The sequence below is a fragment of the Astatotilapia calliptera genome, chromosome 3, assembly GCF_900246225.1.
Source record: "Astatotilapia calliptera chromosome 3, fAstCal1.2, whole genome shotgun sequence".
NCBI lineage: Eukaryota > Metazoa > Chordata > Actinopteri > Cichliformes > Cichlidae > Astatotilapia > Astatotilapia calliptera.
In genome coordinates, this window is record NC_039304.1 from 25,769,870 (window position 1) to 25,791,258 (window position 21,389).

A 21,389-nucleotide genomic window follows, 5' to 3' on the forward strand; every position below is an offset into this window, starting at 1 on the left:
TTCACTGAAGTAATTAATACAGGACATTAAACCTGAATTCGTGGTTGTTAAGATTGTTGTTAAGATCGTCACATTCTGTGAATATAAACTGTGAGCTTACATTGATGTAATGTGTAAATCCTGTAGGTGAGCACGTTTAGCTGCTGCACTTGTCCTGAGAGAAGCGCTCTCTGAGCAGAGCTTCAGCCTCCTGCTTTAAGGCCACTTTGGCAGGACACCTCAGCCTTTGAGAGCAGGGAACTTTTAATCGGTTTTTTGGTAATGGGATGGCCTCTCAAAGCACCAGGGAGTCTCCCAGCTACCACCAGGCGTTTGACACAGCAGTGCTTTGTCTTTGATTGTGCGTCCCAAACCTGCCTTTGTAAAAAGATAAAAAGATCAGTGTGCTTTTCCGAGAAGCAGCAGTGGCTCTAAAAGGCTTAGGGAGCTGAGACACACAGACCACCTCAACTCACCTCCGATCCTCTCTCGTTCTATAGCTCAGCCAGAGAGAATCAGGAAGTAGATTAGTCATGACAGCTTAAAGCCTAAAATGGCTTATGAAAACAAAACAATAGCTGGAGTTACCGCTTGGAAAAAAAAGAAGAGAAGAAGAAACCCTCTGAGTTATTTATCAGCTTAATTTACATATAGTAATATTCTGTTTGCACAGATATAAGTCAGAGAATTATTTAATGTGTTTTCTCTTTGAGTGCACACCTGTAAATCTGCATTATTATCACAGAAACTGCTTAATGATGTGAGTACTTGAAGTAATGTGTTGGTGGGATTTTATCATATTTATCTATTCATGTGTTTTGTCTTTCAAGACATGTCTGATTCAGTTAATACAGCTTAATGCACATGACTGAAACACATTGCATTTAATATACATATATGAATCATCATACTCAGGTTTCAGAGCCCATCACAGCACAGAAACAGCTTATTTTTCTTATGGCCTCTGACAGTGGACTCATCTCTGTGCTTGTCCTGCTAGACCTCAGTGCAGCATTCGATACTGTCGACCATAATATCCTATAAGAGCGATCAGAGCATGCTGTAGGCATCACAGGTACTGCGCTGCAGTGGTTTGTATCATATCTATCTAACAGACTACAATTTGTTCATGTAAATGGAGAGTCTTGTTCACACACTAATTCAAGGTCTTAAATAATCAGGCCCCATCTTATCTTAATGACCTTGTAGTACCATATCACCCTATTAGAGCACTTCGCTCTCGCTCTGCAGGCCTACTTGTTGTTCCTAGAGTATTTAAAAGTAGAATGGGAGGGAGAGCCTTCAGTTTTCAGGCCCCTCTTCTGTGGAACCAGCTTCCAGTTTGGATTCAGGAGACAGACACTATCTCTACTTTCAAGATTAAAACTTTTCTTTTTGCTAAAGCATATAGTTAGGGCTGGACCAGGTGACCCTGAATCCTCCCTTAGTTATGCTGCAATAGGTGTAGGCTGCCGGGGGATTCCCATGATGCCTTGGGTGTTTTTTCTTCAGTCGCCTTTCTCACTCACTATGTCCTAATACAGCTCTCTGCTTTTATTATTATTATTAATCTCTGGCTCTCTTTCACAGCATGTCTTTTATCCTTCCTCCCCCAACCCCCAACCGGTGTTGGTAGATGGCTGCCCCTCCCTGAGCCTGGTTCTGCTGGAGGTTTCTTTTCTTCCTGTTAAAAGAGAGTTTTTCTTACCCACTTTTGTTTTTTAATGTTTTTTATGTATGTCTCTGCATTTCTGAAACTTGACGAGATTTGTTTTAACAGCAGACACCTTGTGTGTAGGTTAGAGGACCTGCTCATTTCTTCATTGACATTACACAGCATAACGCAGACATTGTGGCAGCCGAGGTGCACATACAGCAGTAGTTTACACAAGTCTGTCTGTAAATTAATGCTGCCATCTGCTGCTCATATATGGAAACTCTTACGTTTCAGCTGCCACATACTGTACCTTGACTTAACACTATTAACATTAATTCATTTTTGAAACGGCCACTCACCAAACACTATAACAGTGATTTTGACAGTCCAGTGGAATTTGAATAGGAAATAACTGTAGGCAGAGGCCACACTTAGCAATGTTTATTTTCTGAGTTAGGGCAAACTGTAATATGACAAATGGATTATTTTACATAGTACCTAGTCGAGTGGCAGCTGAAGTCATGTTATTATGGAGGTATTCCACCCAAGACAACTGGGAACTCCAGAAAGAGGGGTTAGTTAGAGCAGCTTCAAGCTCCTGGTTAAACCTGTTTGATCATTAGATTACGGATGGAAGCCTGAGTCAAGGTTTACTTCAGCTCCTAAAGCTGAGCAGAGCGCATCAGAAAAAGAGTCCTTTGACATAGACTATATTATTTTGAAACAAAATGGAGACAAAACACCTGTACTACCACTGCTTCTTCTACTGCTTCAGAGGCATTGGAAATTTTTTTCCTTTGTTAATTATGTGGCCTGACCTACAGAACCCATCTATGATGGTGTGAACGACTTTTTACGCTGGAATGGACAGTAACAAGAGTTATATGTGAGAATAGTTCATTAGGAACCAACAAGGGCTGGAGGAGTTCTGCGAGGGGTCGGAGTTGCTGTTGCTTCTGGCGCAGAATAAACAGACTGCAATATATTCCTTTGCATCTTTGCCTGAGAAGACAAACAACCTAAAGCTGACCCAGCTACCAAGTATACATTGCAAATTTGCGCTAACCGTCACTCTATAGCCAGCTTTGCTTTGTATTCAGGGATTTTCAAAGTGACCTACACAAACTATAGCAACTAGCTGTAAAGGAAATATAATTTCTCTGTGTTGTCCACTATTTAAGAACAGTGATTAACAGCACATTCTTCTTTTGTGGCTTCTGTAAAACTCTTTAACGGATTCTGGCAGAATCATTCATTGTATGCATCAATATATTGTAGTATGAGGAGGAGAATTTCCAGGTCTGTGCAGTAATGCTTCCATCTGCAGGTCACATCCAGAAGCTCTTAGGATCAGCTGGGAGTTAAGATCAGCTCTCAGCTCTCAAATCCACACATAGATTAAGCGTATTCCCACATCTAAAAGAAACTACTGTGTCAAAACACTTTTTAGTCTAAGGCTAGGCCAAACAGAGTCCTAAACTTCAAAGTGAAATTAGGCGAGATCTTGTATTTCTCTAAATGTCAGAGTCACTTTTTCCTTTACTTTAAAATTACCATGATATGAGTAGATTTTGGGTGGCATGGTAGTTGGCACTGCTGCCTCACAGCAAGAAGGTCTTGAGCTCAATTCCACTATCAGGCCCGGGTCTTTCTGTATGGAGTTTGCATGTTCTCCCGGAGTTTGTGGAGTCTCTCGGGGTACTCTGGCTTCCTCCTGCAGTCCAAAGACATGAAGTTGGTGGGGATTGGTTAACCTGGCAACCTGTACAGGGTGTACCCTGCCACTCACCCTAAGACATCTGTGACAGACGTCAGATATATATATTATATATATATATATAGATATATATATAGATATATTGCCGACATGTGGCCAACAGTAATGTTTTAATGTTCTTCATTATTAAACATTCGCACATAAATAAGTGACGTCATATTCAGTACTTACTTTTGACAGGTCACTCTTCGGCCACTCCTTTCTGCCATATTTTGCAGCAAAATTATCCACACCCACCGCACTATGAATTGTGGGATATATGGGACCACGAAGCGTGCACCGGACCATGCTTGATATTTGGGGAAATCGAAGGCGCATTTGGAGTATGCATTTGAAGTACACATCGAATTGGGACAGCCGTCGTCGCGTGGTGGTGACGTAATCGCACTCAAAATGCGTACTTCAAACGTGCGGTCTCTTAATTGGGACACAGCCATAATGTCAGAGACGCTATAGAACAGTGGTTGGCAACTCCAGGCCTCAAGGGCCAGTGTCCTGCAGGTTTTATATATCACCCTGGGTCAGCACACCTGAATCAAATGATTAGTTCATTACCAGGCCTCTGGAGAACTTCAAGACATGTTGAGGAGGTAATATAGCCATTTGAATCAGCTGTGTTGGATCAAGGACACATCTAAGGCTACGTTCACACTGCAGGTGAAAGCGCATGAAATACGATTTTTTTTTTTACCCTATTCGACCCATATCCGATCATGGTATGGCAGTGCCCTCGAGGCCTGGAGTTGCGCACCCCTGCTATCCGGTCATTAAGTCTGACGTCACTAGCCGTGTCTGGCCCTAAACTCCGCTGCAGGTCCATATATCAAACGATCACTATGGCATTACTGAGAGTTGAAAAACTGTCTAAAGTCTTTCATCTTTAATAAAATGATCAGCGTTCTTCTCTACCAGGTGTAACAATTGAGTTTAGCATCCAGGCATCCATGAAAACGGAATTTATGACATTTAACGGAGTTAGAAGTTAGCAGGGAGTTAGCTCGCTAGCTTCTATCTAAATACAATATAGCATGTCCTGACTGCGGGGTTTTGGAAACAAATTAAAACGTACAGCTCTGTTATCACTTCCAACATAAATGAAGACAGAAAACTAAACAGCAGTGACGTTTGTAGGGTTACTGAAGTTGGGCTAGCTGGTATATAATGATGTGCTACGTGACCGCTAGCGACACAGCTATGTTAGCATAATATAAACAAGCTAACTTTTTTTCCACTCGATAAAAGTTAACGTGAGTGTTCTCAGTGGTCAGGAACAAATGTAATCGCATGGCAGGATGCTGTAAAAGGACCAAACTTCAGCCAGGAGAACAACTGAGATAATCCATCCACAATACGAGGTTAGTCATTCATATACTGCTGCATGGGCTGGGCTGTAGTTACAGCCTAAGGTTTTAAAAACTGAGCTTAAATAAATGATTAGCGGTAATAAAAGCCGAGGGAGGTAAACAGTGATCACTGACTGTTTTAGGAGCTTTTTGAGATCAAATAGAAGAAAATACATAACATTAAACATGTTAACAACACAAAAGCCATATTAAACGCAGACTACTTTAGGCCTGGAAGTAGGATTCGTCGCGTCATCACTGAACAACCGGATAGAAGGACAGGACACCTGCCCTGGGATCCACATATACTCCTATGCAGCAGATTTAACAGACACACTGCTGTTTGTAGATTACAGCTCAGCATTCAATACCATCGTTCCCTCGAAGCTGGACAGGAAACTGCAGGATCTAGGACTGAGCAGCTCCCTCTGCAGCTGGATCCTTAGCTTCCTGTCTGACAGACGCCAAGTGGTCAGACTGGGCAGCATCACCTCATCCCCCATCACACTGAACACTGGTGCTCCACAGGGATGTGTACTGAGCCCTCTCCTATACTCACTCTACACCTACGACTGCACGGCCACTAACAACTCCAACATCATTGTGAAGTTTGCGGACGACACTACAGTGGTGGGTCTTATCACCAATGGTGATGAGACGGCTTACAGGGAGGAGGTCAGCGCCCTGACCCACTGGTGTCAAGACAACCATCTCACCCTCAACATCGCAAAGACAAAGGAGTTGATAGTGGACTTCCGGAGGTGCAGAGAAGTACACACCCCCATCACCATCAACGGCGCTGCTGTGGAGAGAGTGAGCAGCTTCCACTTCCTTGGGGTACATCTGGCTGAGGATCTTACGTGGTCAGTACACACAAACAAAACAGTGAAGAAGGCGCAGCAGCGCCTCTTCTTTCTCAGGAGATTGAAAAGATTTGGCTCGAGCCCCTGCATCCTCAGGACCTTCTATCACTGTGCCATTGAGAGCATCCTCACTGGATGCATCACCACCTGGTACGGCAACAGCACCGCCTACAACTGCAAAGCTCTCCAGAGAGTAGTGCGGTGCTCTGAACGGATAATTGGAGGTGAGCTTCCCTCCCTCCAAGACATCTACAGGAAGCGCTGCCTGAGGAAAGCGGGGAGGATCATCAAGGACTCCAGTCACCCCAGCCATAAACTGTTCAGACTGCTTCCATCAGGAAGGAGGTTCTGCAGCATCCGGTCCCGTACCAGCAGACTGAGAGACAGCTTTTTCCATCAGGCCATCAGACTGCTGAACACGTCATAGACACCTCAGCTTCACTACTGGAACTTCAACATTATGCACTCCATACTGTACAGTAACGCCACTGTTTTGCACATGTCTCAACTCTGTATATTTTTATAATTTTTTTTATTGTTTACTCTATTAAATTTGTAAAATATGTATACACACACACACACACACACACACACACACACACACACACACGCAGAAAAACATATTTAGTATACACATCCAGAAATGCATATACTGTATGCATATATATATATTGTACATATATTTATTAGTTTCAGATGTAGCCATTCTTGTATTTTGCTTGTTTACATTATTGTATTTTGCACAACTCTGTTGCTTGTGAAGCTCGCACACAAGAATTTCACTCACATGTGCTGTACCAATGTACCTGCACATGTGATGTGACAATAAAAGTGATTTGATTTGATTTGATTTAGTACTGTGTGTAAAATGCCATCAAAAAGTCAATTAAGTTTTATTCTTTCTCACCTGTCTTTCTATCTCCTTTCACTTTTTAAAGGTTGCCATGTTAGAAAAAATATCTTGCCCTGCCATGCTGTTTATTGATGTGGCAAATGAATGGTTTATGAAAATATATCTAAATCTGTCATCAGTAATCAGTAATGATCATGTCTCACCTCTAGTCTTCTCTGTCTTAATTTCAGGTTTTCACCATGTGTTGTAGATGGTTCAGGAGGTTAACTCAACCAAGCAGTCTACTTTCGGGTACTGTTTAGAATACCAGAATAGGGAGGATGGTGTAGGTTTAAGTTTATTAGACTGATACTGTGAAATGCACTTCACACACGCACAGTTCTTTGTCGCCAGAGCGCAGACATAACGGCCCGTTTTTAACGGGCTGGGGAAACGTGGAATAAAACACGAGGGGAAACAAGGCACAGGAACTCAGATCTATATGACTACAGATACACAGAGGGAGACACAGGAGCAAAGACACAGGAAATCTAACAACCAAAAAATAAACATAAAAACCTAGTGATTCAGACTAAACTTTAAAGTAACAAGGTGGACTCAAACCATAATACAAAAGGACAAAACACAAGAAACTGAAACCGCTGGGTCATAAGACCCAGGATCATGACACATGTCATATCTGTGGTCATCACAAGTGTTACAAACACAATAACGAATCAATAAAATGTGGCATGTCCTGATTTAATACATGGATGGCCTGACTGAGGGTAGAAGCTCCTCTTCAGCCTCTCTGTTCTTGCCCAGATGGTGGGGAACCTTCTGCAGATGGTGTAGAAACTGGACCGGTTTATTGCTGGGGTGGAAAGGGTCCTTTAGTATCTGAGCTGGGTTATCTTTTGGTGTAAATGTCCGGTAGGGAGGGGAGAGCAGCCCTGCAGCAGCGTTCTGCTGTACAGATCACTCTCTGAAGAGCTTTTTTGTCCTAGACACAGCTGTTCCCAAACCAGGATGCGACGTTCTGTGTGAGGATGCTCTCTACAGTGCCTGTATAGAAAGTCCTGAGGATCACTGGAGAGACCCTGAACTTCCTCAGTTGTCATAGGTGGTATAAGCACTGCCACAAATTCCTTTTTAACATTCAATAATTATTGTTAAACATGATTTTTTTCTAAGAATGTACAACTGATTTTATATTATTATGGGTGTACTGAACGCATCATTACAGTTTTCTTAAAATGCTTAAAAAGTGAAAGGAAGAAGTAAAAAATGATTGAGAAAAGAAATGATTGAGAAAGTTCATGAATGATTCATACAGTGTGACAGAAAACCTCACAGTATAAACCGTACAAAACTAATCTCACATTTTGATTAATAATACATGTGCAAACACTGGCATTCATTATGACTGATGCTACTGATTTCTAGTTCCTGTGCACAAAGAAATCTATCAGATTTTAATCAATATTTCATGTTTCCCCGTGACACTTGGCTTAAGATGATGGCATTTGATCAGTGAGTAAAGGAAAGAACAAGATGGGTTCACAAACCAATGAAGACGGTCTATTTTATCTCATTAAATGTAGCAGTGTTGTCAGCCCAAAAACTCTTCCAAATCCACAGTCCAGCATAGAGCGGCTTAGTGAATGTGGTCTGGACTCTGTGGAGGAGGGCCATGGTGTCAGAGACGCTGTAGAAAGAAAGAACACCTGCTCTGGGATCCACGTACACTCCTACTTTGGAGGACAGAGGGCCTGAGAGGGGAGTTGTGATTTTATTGTATCTGAATTTGTAGCAGTCACCGTAACACTCTAATGCCCAGGATTTATTGTTACTTCCAAAATCACTTTGATCCAGTTTATTTTTATTCTTGTACGTCACGGCTACTGAAAGGCCTTTCCCTTTCATCTCCACTTCCCAGTAACAAGGTCCAATCAGACTCTCCTTACTCAGGACCTGCTGGTAGTTGGAAAACCTGTCCCTTTTTTTATATCCAGGATAGATATTTGGATTTGGAGCACTGTCTGATACGGTTCTGTTCTGATTAGACAGGAAGAGATTTTTGTGGACTGTATCTGGGTCGATCGTCAGTTGACATGAATGTTTTAAAAAGTCATCTCTGGTCTTAGGTTCAATTTGTGGCAATAAAACATCCACTGATCTCACTGTCAGAGTGATCTTCCTCCATTCCTCACTTAGAAATGCTTTGAGATTTTCTCTGGCTTCTAACATTGCTGTTTGCAGATCCTCAAAGTACTTAACTTGACACATTTTAAAGCTTGGTGAATCTGTATATTCACTGAGTTTTGACATCATGGAGTAACTTAGTAGAAATTCGGTGTGGTCCTCTGTGCCTGAAAGCTGCTTCAGCTCCTCTTCTTTCCTCCTCAGCTCAGTGATCTCCTGCTCCAGATTATTCTGAAGCTCCATGACTCGACTCTCTTCAGTTTCCTGCTGGGATTTGATCTGCTGCTTTAGATTTGAGCCTTTTTCTTTAATGTAACTCAACAGCTCATCGATGATGGCATCACTGTCTTCAATTGTTTTATCAGCAGACAGTTTGATCCCCTCCATCTCTTTCTCAAGCACTTCACCTTCCTCCATTCTGGTCTGAATTTTCTTCTGGACTTCCTGCAGATTCATCTTAAGGTCTTTCTCTTTGTCTGCCCTTTCAACTTCAACTGGAACTGTTACATGGCGTTTATGTTTGTCCAGGCAGCAGACATAACAGATACACTGCTGATCAGTAATGCAGAACATCTTCATCACCTCATTATGAGTTGAACAGATGTTCCCTTTCAGCCTGTTCGATGGTTTGACCAGCTTGTGTTTGTCAAAGGCAGAGGAGTCATAGTGAGGCTGGAGGTGTTGCTCACAGTAAGAAACCAAACATACCAGACAGGACTTCACTGCTTTCAGCTTCTCTTCAGTGCAGACATCACAGGAAACATCTTCAGGTCCAGCATAGCAGAGATCAGCTGAAGCAGCTTGGTGTCCAGATATCTTCAAGTCCTCTACTAACTCTGCTAACATGCTGTTTTTCTCCAGCTCAGGCCTCGATATGAAACTCTTTGTGCACTGAGGACAGCTGTAGGCTCCTTTTGGATCCTCATTATTCCATTGTCCTTTAATACAGCTCATACAGTAGTTGTGTCCACAGGGAATAGTCACCGGCTCCTTCAGTAGATCCCGACAGACTGAACAGTGGAATTTTACTGACTTGCTTCCTTGTTGTGCCATTCTGTGTGATGAGGTGAATGCCAAATAGTTTCACTGTGAAAAGAAGACGGATGTATCAGGTCATTCCAGAAAGGCATACGTCACACTCTTAATTATCCACCCACTATCTTCTGGTTATTCAAAGTTGGTCCACAGTGACATCAGGCTATTCCAGGTTTTCGGGTCCAACTGAGGGATCCCAAAGTATTCTCAGACCACACAAGACATATAATCTCTGCAGCAGGTTCTGGCTCTACTCCAGAAAGCCCTCAAAACCATACAGCATACTTTGCAAGTTTGAACAAACTGCCTTCCCACAGGTCTGCTTCATATTCTGGGATATGCAGAGTAAGCTACACAAACTACAGCAACTAGCTGTAAAATGAATATAAACTCTCATTGTTATTCACACATTAAAAACAGAACAGCTCATTTTTTGTTGCTCCTGCTAAACTCATTAACTGATTCAAACCAGAGTGTGAAAACACTGCCAGTCATTGAGAAAACCCAGAAAAACTCTTTACCTGATTCACTTTATATTTTGCAGGTGTTTTGTTGGGCACCTCAGTAAAAGCGCAGCACCAATTTTAGAATGAACAATTCTCATATTATTCTTATATTTTTTTCCTTAGTGTGAATACTACCCGCTCCATTCTCTATGGGGGCTGAGGTCACATGAATATTAAAAAAACAGAAAATTATGGGTTTGGTACATCACCCTGAGCTACGCCTAGTGAGACCCCCAACTCTCTGTGAATGGTACTCATGGCCATTGATCAGTGGTTGTTGATCAATGGCCATGAGAATTTGCATAATTATGATTAAGGAACTGACCTCCCAGCCCATTGTTCCTATAGTGGGCTGGTTTCAGTCATTATGCAAATGTACTGTTTATAAGATTTGGGGAAACCTGCAGTCAGCTGAGACTGAAGAAGTCACTTGGATGAGTGACGAAACATTTCTCCCACAAAACGCTACGTCCAGATGAACAGAATCAAATTTTGGAGGTTTACTTTCCTGGATGATTGAGAATGCATCAAGATATTTGATTTCATGCAGAAATTAAAGCAGAGTGAAGTGATGAGTGATGGACTGCTTGTTGTAATTAAAAACAAAACAAAACACACATTTCAAAGTAAAAAAGTAGTAGCTCTTCATGGGTCTCTGATGCCAATATTTATCAAGTTAAACATAATTAAAACATTAAAAGCTTTGCATTGTCACATGATGGCCTGTGGTGGAATAAAATCAATAATTTTCAGTCCACATAAAAAGAAGAGACCATTTTTTTCAGTTTGTATAATAAATAAATGTCTCAACCTTAATGTTTCTTCTAAGTGGTGTTTTACACATTTGCCACATAAGCAGGAAGTCAGGAAGGACACCAGTGTAAAAATCAGTTAAATGAAAAATGTGGACCGACCTGTTGTGGCCACTCCTGTGACAAAGGGAGCACGCAGAAGAAGCTATCATAGATCATCTACTTGTTGCATTGACAGAAGAATCATTGAGTGTCCAAAACATTGATTTATTTATGACCGGTTACAACTTTCATTATTATCATTATGTAATAATATCATATATTATTACAAATATTTAGAAGAAACAAAAATGCTTAATAAGTGCTGTTAATCAAGTATTGCTGGCTGTTTGTCTCTGAAACAAAGGTTAGATCTGTACATTGGACCTGTGGATTAAACTTGTTTGAAATAAATAAACAACTACATAGAAGTATTTACTTACCAGAAATCATGCGTCCTGCTTTCTTCACAGGTCAGATGGGACTGACTGTGTCTGACAAATACATTCCTCGAGACTCCTCCTTTGAGACGCAGGAGTTGCCAGATTGGGCCCAGTGAAGGAAATGAACTTTAAACGCTGTTGTGTATGAGCAACAAGTATGGTACTGCATATGCAGCATTTAAACAGATTCAATGCCAAAATTACACAAATAAACATTACAAACCTGAATTTACACTAAACTGATTTCTTTTGTTTCTCATATTCAGAGTAGTTGGATATTTATGTCTTGATTCAGCAACCTGTCAAACTTAGTGGTTGATTTTTATTTTGTATGGCCAGGCTGAGAGGGCGGGCAACTGTCTTATTGGTGAGCCCATCAGAGGTGTCTAGAACATGTAACATTAAACTATTAACCAGCGTTAGTCACCTGTTGTTATCGGTATAGGGTCAGAATAAATGGCCAAATATGGTGAAACCTGCTAATGTGCCATTTTAGAGATCAATCGTATTCTTACAACTGTTGTCAGGGTACCTGTGCCTGCCCGGCCAGCCCAGTGTGGCTACAAATGTTTTTGTTATTGCTTTGTCTTTTCTTTCTCTCTCTCTCTCTCGCTCTGCCTGGGTGGAGCTGAGCTCCCGCCCTTGGGCCATGCACCTGCAGCTGATCACCTGTGATTCTGAATTTCTTTGCTGGCTCTTCTTAAGGCAGGGGGGCTGAGCTACTCATTGCTGGAATATTGAGTAACTTTAGTTAGTAATACCCGACTCTGCAGAATTCAGTCGTTTCTCATGCTCGCTTCGGAGTAACCCTCGTTTCTGTGAGTAGTCCATGACCATGGACTACTGAGTGTGATTATGTGGAGGAGGAGCGGAGCGAGTGTGAAGGCTTTGTGTTTTCCAGACCCTGTGGATCCTCAAAACCCTGGTGTGTCCCCCCCTCCCCCCGTGCATATAGTGCACCCGGTGTGGATAAATAAAGAACTGTTTAAATCCCATCTCTCAGTCTGTGCCTCAGTCCGCTCCATCCCCATGACAGCTGTCCTCCTTTTCAAAACAGTAACGTAATCAGTTTGGTTGTCTCACATTTAAATGGCCATCTTTTACTTAAATCCTCCACAAAGGATATCACCTAGCTGGTTATCTACGACTTCATCTCCCAGGGCTGCTTTAATCTAAAGCTGAGCAGGAGGCTTTACAGACGTGTGCAGGAGCACTCTGTCAGAGAGTTTATCTTTCTTTTACTGGGAATACCAAGAGACCAAATGTATGTTCTACTCTTAAATCTGCTTCAGAGGCTGTGAGACGCTTTTCTACGGCAATGAGGTGGTATGACTAACAGAATGACTGCTTTTGGAGTGAGCCAGGCCAGTAAGAACAGTCATATGCAACCAGGACCTACAGGAAGTGGTAAAGCCTGGAGAAAACCCACAGTCTGCTTTGAGCTGCTCTTGCTTCTGAAACAGATTAAACAAGCTCCAACATGCTAATTTGCATCTTTACCTGAGGAAGGACACGAGACATGTAGTTTACAAAGCAAATACTCTGACTTACCATGAGGTGGCAGCGCGGGCCCAATGGATCACCCACAAGCACACAATAAAGGACACAAAACATCTTATGAGGCTAAGTGGACTATATCTTTGGTTTTCCACATCAGACTTCTGAAAGTTCAGATGTGTAGCAAGATGGTTTTGGTTCATCCTCAGGGGAGAACTGCTGAGAAACCCCATTTGGTTTAGTGCTGTGAGAACCAAAGCGATAGATTATGGAGAAAACAAAGACCGTCTTGCTGTCCGGGAATTTAATTCCTTTGGGGGGGCTGAACACAGAAGTTCCTGGGTCTATTGCTTAAGACTGAAAAAAGGAAAACATGATACTTTCTAGGAAGAACTCTATACATGCATCACATTGGGGTGATGAACTGTCTTTATTATTTTGTACTGCTTGACACTTCTGTTTGAATTCAAATCATCTGAATGTTAATGGGAATTATAAAGCCTGTCTTGTCGTATATATTTCAACAGTTTCAAAACCTAAGCTGGTATTTTGATGAAAAAAATGACATATAATCAGCTGTTTAAAAGGATACTTAAAGTACATTAAAAAAAAAACTAACTCAACATTTGTATTCAGTTTTTGTGTGGATAGAGAAAATCCTGCATTATACTCCAAGATGCTCACTATACGAAATCTACTGAATTATATAAATATTCAAGGTGTGAAAAGTTGTTGGAATAAAACTAAACTCATCTTTATTAGACAACTATGTCATATAGGTCATCACAAATGTTACAAACATGATAACGGGTCAATAACAGTGAACAAATTCAAAACTAATGACATCATGTAACAGCTGGACTGATACAATAAATACTGCAGACACTATTAAAAATAGTCAGCCTGATTAACCTACTGCCCTCACTAGTTCATTTTTATCAATAATTATTGTTAAACATTATTTTTTAAGAATGTACAACTGATTTTATATTATTATGGGTGTACTGAACGCATCATTACAGTTATTTTCTTAAAATGCAAAAGATGTAAAAGGAAGAAAAATGATTGAGAAAGTTCATGAATGATTCATACAGTGAGACAGAAAACCTCACAGCAACAGTATAAACCGTACAAAATAATTCTCACATTTTGATTAATGATACATGTGCAGACACTGGCACTCATCATACCTAGCTGCTACTGAGTTCATGTTCCTGCACAAAGAAATCTATCAGATTTTAATCAATATTTCATGTTTCCCCGTGACACTTGGCTTAAGATGATGGCATTTGATCAGTGAGTAAAGGAAAGAACAAGATGGGTTCACAAACCAATGAAGACGGTCTACTTTATCTCATTAAATGTAGCAGTGTTGTCAGCCCAATAACTCTTCCAAATCCACAGTCCAGCATAGAGCGGCTTAGTGAATGTGGTCTGGACTCTGTGGAGGAGGGCCATGGTGTCAGAGACGCTGTAGAAAGAAAGAACACCTGCTCTGGGATCCACGTACACTCCTACTTTGGAGGACAGAGGGCCTGAGATGGAAGTTGTGATTTTATTGTGTCTGAATTTGTAGCAGTCACCGTAACACTCTAATGCCCAGGAATTATTATTGCTTCCAAAATCACTTTGATCCAGTTTATTTTTATTCTTGTACGTCACGGCTACTGAAAGGCCTTTCCCTTTCATCTCCACCTCCCAGTAACAAGGTCCAATCAGACTCTCCTTACTCAGGACCTGCTGGTGGTTGGAAAACCTGTCCTTTCTTTGAAAAGAAAAGTCATTAGTTGGATGTTGAACAGTGTTTGACACAGATCTATTCTGATTAGACAGAAATATTTTAGGGTGCACTGTATCTGAATCCATTGTCAGTTGGTACGAATATTTTAAAAACTCATCTCTGGTCTTAGGCTTGCTTTGTGGCAATAAAACATCCACTGATCTCACTGTCAGAGTGATCTTCCTCCATTCTTCAGCGAGAAAAGCTTTGATTTTATCTCTGACTTCTAACACTGCTGTTTGCAGATCCTCAAAGTACTTAACTGGACACATTTTGAAGCTTGGTGAGTCTGTATAATCGTTGAGTTTGAAAGGCAGGGAGTAGCTGAGTAGAAACTCTGTGTTGTCCTCTGTGTGTAAAAGCTGCTTCAGCTCCTCGTCCATCTTCTTCAGCTCAGTGATCTCCTGCCCCAGCTTCTTCTGAAGCATTACAACTCGACTCTCTTCCTCTTTCTGCTGGAGTTGTATCTGCTGCTTTAGACTTTTTCCCTTTTCTTTAATGTAACTCACCAGCTCATTGATGATGGTCTCACTGTCCTTCATTGCTTCATCAGACGACACTTTAATCCCCTCTACCTCTTTATCAAGCACTTTCACTTCCTCCTGTCTTCTCTGAATCCTCTGCTGGATTTTTTGCAGAATCAGCTTGAGATCTTTCTGCCTGTGTTTCCTTTCTTCTTCAACTTGAACCGTGTTATGGTGATTATGTTCATTCACACAGCAGACATAACAGATACACTTTTGATCAGTACGGCAGAAAATCTTCATCACCTCATTATGAGTTGAACAGATGTTCCCTTTCAGCCAGTTGGATGGTTTGACCAGCTTGTGTTTGTCAAAGGCAGAGGAGTCATAGTGAGGCTGGAGGTGTTGCTCACAGTAAGAAACCAAACATACCAGACAGGACTTCACTGCTTTCAGCTTCTCTTCAGTGCAGACATCACAGGAAACATCTTCAGGTCCAGCATAGCAGAGATCAGCTGAAGCAGGTCGGATTGCAGGTGTCTTCAAGTCCTCTACTAACTCTGCTAACATAGTGTTTTTCACCAGCTCAGGCCTCGGTGCAAAGACTTTTCTGCACTGAGGACAGCTGTAGGCTCCTTTTGGTTCCTCTTTATCCCAGTGTCTTTTAATGCAGCTCATACAGTAGTTGTGTCCACAGGGAATAGTGACTGGATCCTTCAGTAGATCCAGACAGACTGAACAGCAGAGTTTTTCCTGATCCATTGTCTGTCCTGTGTGAATGTCCCGTGTGAATCTTTGTATGTGAAGGTTAATGTCAACCAGTTTTACTGTGGAGGGAAAAGTGGTGTGTATCGGATTACACTCTGTTTCAGGAAATCACGAGGGAAGTCACACTTGACAGTAGGGTGTTTCAGTAGACAAATGTCATTCAGTGGAATTATTTCACAGTTCCCTTTTCCCCCCTTACTTGATTATGTATTTCTGTGTTTTTTTTTATTGTCCATGCTTTTATTTTGCATTTCTTTCAGTAAGCTTTACTTCTCTCAATTACCCACTCCTGGTTGAATCCACTATACTGGTGTTATGTATAACCAATTAGGACTAAGCATTGCTCAGGTGGGACCAATGGCATGTGTGGGGGTGGGACAGATGGTCTGTTGACAGAGAGAAGAGCAGGTAAAACAAGATAGGGCAACAAAGAGCCAATCAAGTTCAAAGTTCAGAAGTAATGTGATTTCTTTTTACAGTTTTCCAACTTTCTAATTTTGGTATTGTTTGATACCAAGTAAATACAGGGCCAGTAACACCGTTACCAAGTACTGATACTGACACTTTTAAGAAGTGAGTCACATGACAACAACAAAACACAGTAGAGCACAGGAGGAGCAAGCTGTGCATGTAAGTTGGGAGAACAGTAATGTTTGCAGAGACATGCAAAGACATGTCTGCTTACTGATGAAATGGGAGGAATGTACAGAGCATAGGAGAGAGAATCTAAAACTGAAGTATCAGTACCCACACTAGTATGGTATCAATATGACTGATATTTAGATTGGTCCACCTATTACTAAATTCTGGTAATCAAGAAGTTATTGAGTGATTTGTATTACAACTTTATTTTTACTTCATCTGCATCTGTATCATCTGCAAATGTAATTATAATATTGGTAACATAAGCAAGAGTGCAGTACATCCTAATTGTTGTTCTTAAAGCAACAATAGCTAATTTCATGGTAGGAGGACAGGACCATTCAGCAGAGGGCAGAACCGTACACATTGCATCTCTAAGGCAAGTATAGCAAATACCAGATCAGTAGCATTAGCTCGCAAAAATAATACGCAGTTTTTAATCCTACTCTGCACAACATTTCTATGAGCATTCAAACTGCATATAGTTAACAGAGATGTCACCTAACTATTACACCAACTAATTCCTCTGATGACGCTGATAGGAGAGTGTCTTAGTTTTACAGCTTTTCCTACTAATAAAACCTGCCCTAAGGTCATTCATACTAAACAAAAATAATTAAGTAAGAGAAGAAGACACAAGTGACCTGTTTTTTTATTCACTACTACAGAATTAAAACTTTTTAAAAAAAATAAAAACCTGTTTTATAATTACAGGACATTCTTTTCTATAGTTTTACACAATTATTTCTTGCATTTTAAGCCCAAAGAGTCTTGCTGACAGATTTCTTTAATTTACTACAGGAGCATTTATTTATTATGTAAAGGTAAAGACTGATTTTGAAATTGCACTTCTTTTTTTCTAATATTAAGATATCTCCAGGACTAAAAGTGTAGTTAAACTTTTTGTTGGACATCTTTGAGCTATAGGATAACAGTGCAGAGCCCTTTCCCCCTTTCTACGCTTTTATTTTGAAGTCTCCACAATTCCGGTGTCTTCCTGGTACTGGTACTTCCGGGAACCAGCTTATCGCAGCCAGCTTTGGGTTCAGGTTACAGCTCCAGGCTGCCGCCGAGCTGTTTTTATGACAGCCGGGCAGAAGCTCCTCCGGTCACCGTAATAGCGGGCCTCTTCCGGCTTGTTGGACCCCAGAGAGGGGAAGAGGAAATGACTTTTCTGGGGAGCTTTTAGAGAGTTTTCCTTCTGCCCTCCTGAAGTGAACCGTTGACTTGTCACCATGAGAAGTCGGAGCAACTCGGGCGTTAAATTGGACAACTATGCCCGGATAGTGCAGCAGACTATCCTGCGGCACCAAGTGAGTGTGAAGCGTTGTTGTTTCACAGCTGTTTAGCGACCGTTAGCTTTAAAATACACACTTAGGCGGTGTCATGTGTGCAGGCAGTGTTAGCTGGTCCGCTGCGAGTTAAACTCAGATGTTTTCATGCATGCAGGAGGTGAGGCAGGGCGATATTTCGCAAGGCTGCAGAGCTCTTTGAATCACACACACTTTCCCTGAAGAGTGTGTGTGTAGCTGTGAGTGTAGCTGTGGGTGTAATGGAGGTCTTTGATGCACTGGGGAAGTTTTTGCCATTTTATGTCAACTTGTTCTGAAGAGGCCAAAACTATGCGGACATGTTAAGTTTTACATCCTCTTGCAGGGGCGGTTTCAGAGTGTTTTAAATGGGGTGGCCCACGGGACATTACAGTGTTTGATTAGAAATAAAGACAAATGTTTAAATTTGTATCAATATTATATAAAAACTCTGGGCGTGATAGTCCAGTCTTAAATGCAAAAGAAACTTTAAGTATTTAATGTAAAAGTACCCATGTAAGTGCTTCATTAAGGCAAATGGGGGTAGAGGGGGTCGATTTCATAACTCCTCCAGTATGCATGTCCAAGTATCCTCCTGCAAGGTGCCGAACCCCTAATCAGAGTGAGCATGAATGTTAGACAAGGCCCTTAGATACAGAGAAAAGTAGTGATGGGCAGATGAAGCCCCATGAAGCACTGAAGCTTTTCATCCAATTGGTTCACCCCAACGCGAAGCTTCATGAAGCTTCATTTGCTCTAGCAGGACACCTACTGGACGTAAAAATAATAGCTGGCATGAATTTGAAGAGTGTGGCATTTTGCACACAGCCTGTAAATGTCAACAACAAAAGGAGTGTGTAAAACATGTATATTGTAGTGATGGCAGTATACTGTGTATATTTATACTGGCAGTATGGAAAATGATCATTTGGAAATGCTTGAAATGGAAATGATCATTTACTGTGAGGTGAGGTGTGGTTGGGGTGTGGACAGTGGTTGTGCTTTTGTAACGTTGAGGTATGGACAGCTACACACTGAGCCTCAGTCCTGCCCATATTTTATTCTGTAAAAACTAAATTTTCACTGCTTTTATGACCTTTTTAGTGGGGAGAACATAGCTAGGATTTAATGATTTAACAAATCTTTTGAATCCTTTGTCCTCCACAATGCTAAATGGCTGGGAGTCCTCAATCACCATGCTGACCAGGTCTTCATCTATTTGAGATTGTTCTCCTGAGGAAAGACAATAAAGATAAAGCACAAATATAAATATCACACACGTAACTTATAACAGTTGTATAATATTGTTATATCATTTAGTAACATTACAGCATGCTATATTATCATGGCATTTGATGGCTCACCTGGTCTTGCTCCACAATCGGTGTTCCCCTTATTCTCATGCAAAGCTCTGTAGTGCCTAAGCATGGATGAGGTGTTGTTGTTATATCCCAGCTCCCTGGCACATAGCAAACACTTCACCTTGTACAACAGTAAAGACAGCTTAACACAAATTGTATTGCACCATCAGTATTGTGAAAATACATCTTCTGTAGAAATGTACATACCTTGTTGGGAGGAATAAGATCAAAATGTTCCCACACAGGGGAGGACATCCTCCTCTTCTTAGCTGGCTCCATTCTCTCCTGACTTTCTCTCCTCACTCTCCTAAACCTCCAAACTGTCTCCAAACTCTCACTAACCGCAACTCTCCATCAAACACCCACATTTTGAATGAAGTCTGAGGGGTTTATATCGCTGTCATATCTCGCGGCAAAGTTCGAACCACTTCATGAACCAGTCACGTGGTACAGCCGGGCAGCGAGGCTTCGGACGTCATCATTTTCAGCTCCTCCCATAAATGAAGCAAGCCTCGATACGCGCATCGCGGAAACGCCCCCTCCATTACTCGACACACGCTCCGAAGCCTCGATACAGAACGTCACATCACTAGAGAAAAGCACTTTCAATTCAATTTATTCAATTTTATTTATATAGCGCCAAATCACAACAAAAGTCGCCTCAAGGCGCTTCATACGCTCACTTGTATGAATGTGTGTGTGATTGAGTCAAAAGTGTTCAGATTGCTCAGTTACAGTAAAGTAGTGCTACACAAGTACCATTTTATTCATCAAAAGCTTACCAACAAGTGTTGTGGTGCAACAAATACTTAAAGTACAGTACTTGAGTGGTCCTAGCCATGCTTTCCATTCAATGGGGGTTGTTAGAGTAATATTTCTCATATGGTTGGTGGCCAGCCATATTTTACAGGGGGTAGTGGCACCCCAGACATTCAACAATGAACACCCCTGTAATATGGCTGTTTGAATAACTGCTGCTGCAGTCTCTGATGTAATATTTTATAACTGGGCTGCAGGTGTTGCCCATAATTAATCAGAAGGTCGGTGGTTCGATCCCTGGCTGCCTCCTGGCTGCATGCCAAATATCCTTGGGCAAGATACTAACCCCATGTTTGCCTACTGGTGGTGGTCAGAGGGCCCGGTGGCGCCAGTGTCCGTCAGCCTCGCCTCTGTCAGTGCGCCCCAGGGTGGCTGTGGCTACAGTGTGGCTTGCCATCACCAGTGTGTGAATGACTGAATGTAGTGTAAAGCGCTTTGGGGTCCTTAGGGACTAAGTAAAGCGCTATACAAATGCAGGCCATTTACCATAATTAGAACGAGTCCTGATTACTGACATTAAGAGACCCCTCTATCATCCTGCATCGAGGAAACTAGTATTGTTGGTATTATTTTGTTTTATTTTTTTTTTAAGGTTTTTGTAGTCATAACTGCTTGAGTTTATTGTCTTTTCCCCTCTCTTCAGTCATTCATTTTTATTTACTTTACTTAATTTGATCAACTTACAAGCAGTACATTAAAAATGGGGGGGGGGGGGGGGGGGGGGCAGTGTGTTTTCCCTGTGTCGCATACACTGGGAGAGAGTCGACCTTCAGCAGCGGTGTCATATTCACTTTCACTAAAGGTCACCCCGGTCAAGTTCAGACTTGTTGTTTATTAACATGCTTTTAATTTAATGAATGAAGCATATCTCATTAAGCTGTTTCATGTTCAGTTTGGTCAGTTTATTAGTTTCCTTCACTCATTCAAGCAAAACGATGTTCTCATCATATTTCTATTCAGGGGCTTTAAAACAAACAGCCACCTCAAATTAGCCTGTTTCACAAACCTGAATGTGAGAGCCGCTGGTAGTTTGGGCCATTTAAGGCAACCAAATTAATCCTCATGTTAACGGAAAGTAACAAGCTTTTGTCGCCGTGCACAGGAGTCATACAGCCCGATCTGCTTCCATGAATCTGGCTGCACATAAACATGAAATGTGCCTTTGACTTTTGGCTCAGAGAGACATTTTCCTGTGGCTGCAGCCTGCATTCAGTTCAGAGATGCTCTGAAGCCCAAATATCTCTGCTGGTGTGTGCATGAAAACATCAGCGTTCCTCTAAAACAGAAATTTGTGGGCCTCATTTTAGACTATGTAAA

At 41.5% G+C, this 21,389-nt stretch overlaps 3 protein-coding genes across 15 annotated transcripts in view; 1 reads left to right on the top strand and 2 right to left on the bottom strand.

Moving 5' to 3' along the window:
* Nucleotides 1–6,791: 6,791 nt before the first annotated feature.
* Nucleotides 6,792–11,620, bottom strand: LOC113019079 (tripartite motif-containing protein 16-like). Its single transcript, XM_026162580.1, has 2 exons — nt 11,432–11,620; nt 6,792–9,742 (listed from the first exon to the last, which is right to left on the bottom strand). Exon 2 carries the CDS (start codon nt 9,707–9,709, stop codon nt 8,033–8,035), a length of 1,677 nt encoding a protein of 558 aa, XP_026018365.1. The 5' UTR covers nt 9,710–9,742; nt 11,432–11,620; the 3' UTR covers nt 6,792–8,032.
* A 2,215-nt stretch (nt 11,621–13,835) lies between these two features.
* On the bottom strand, nt 13,836–15,980 carry LOC113012816 (E3 ubiquitin/ISG15 ligase TRIM25-like). Its single transcript, XM_026153147.1, has one exon. The coding sequence runs from the start codon at nt 15,932–15,934 to the stop codon at nt 14,273–14,275; it is 1,662 nt and encodes a 553-aa protein (XP_026008932.1). The 5' UTR covers nt 15,935–15,980; the 3' UTR covers nt 13,836–14,272.
* A 1,608-nt stretch (nt 15,981–17,588) lies between these two features.
* Nucleotides 17,589–21,389, top strand: part of phka1a (phosphorylase kinase, alpha 1a (muscle)) — a 32,366-nt gene continuing 28,565 nt past the window's right edge. For all 13 annotated transcript variants that reach the window (XM_026162594.1, XM_026162593.1, XM_026162581.1 and 10 more), the window contains exon 1: nt 17,589–17,895. In XM_026162594.1, coding sequence (XP_026018379.1) covers nt 17,818–17,895 — 78 coding nt within the window. In that variant the 5' untranslated portion in view covers nt 17,589–17,817. The remainder of the gene's footprint in view (nt 17,896–21,389) is intronic.

Coding starts and splice junctions, on each gene's coding strand:
- LOC113019079 (XM_026162580.1), bottom strand. CDS start 9,709: ATGGCACAACAAGGAAGCAAGTCAGTAAAATTCCACTGTTCAGTCTGT.
- LOC113012816 (XM_026153147.1), bottom strand. CDS start 15,934: ATGGATCAGGAAAAACTCTGCTGTTCAGTCTGTCTGGATCTACTGAAG.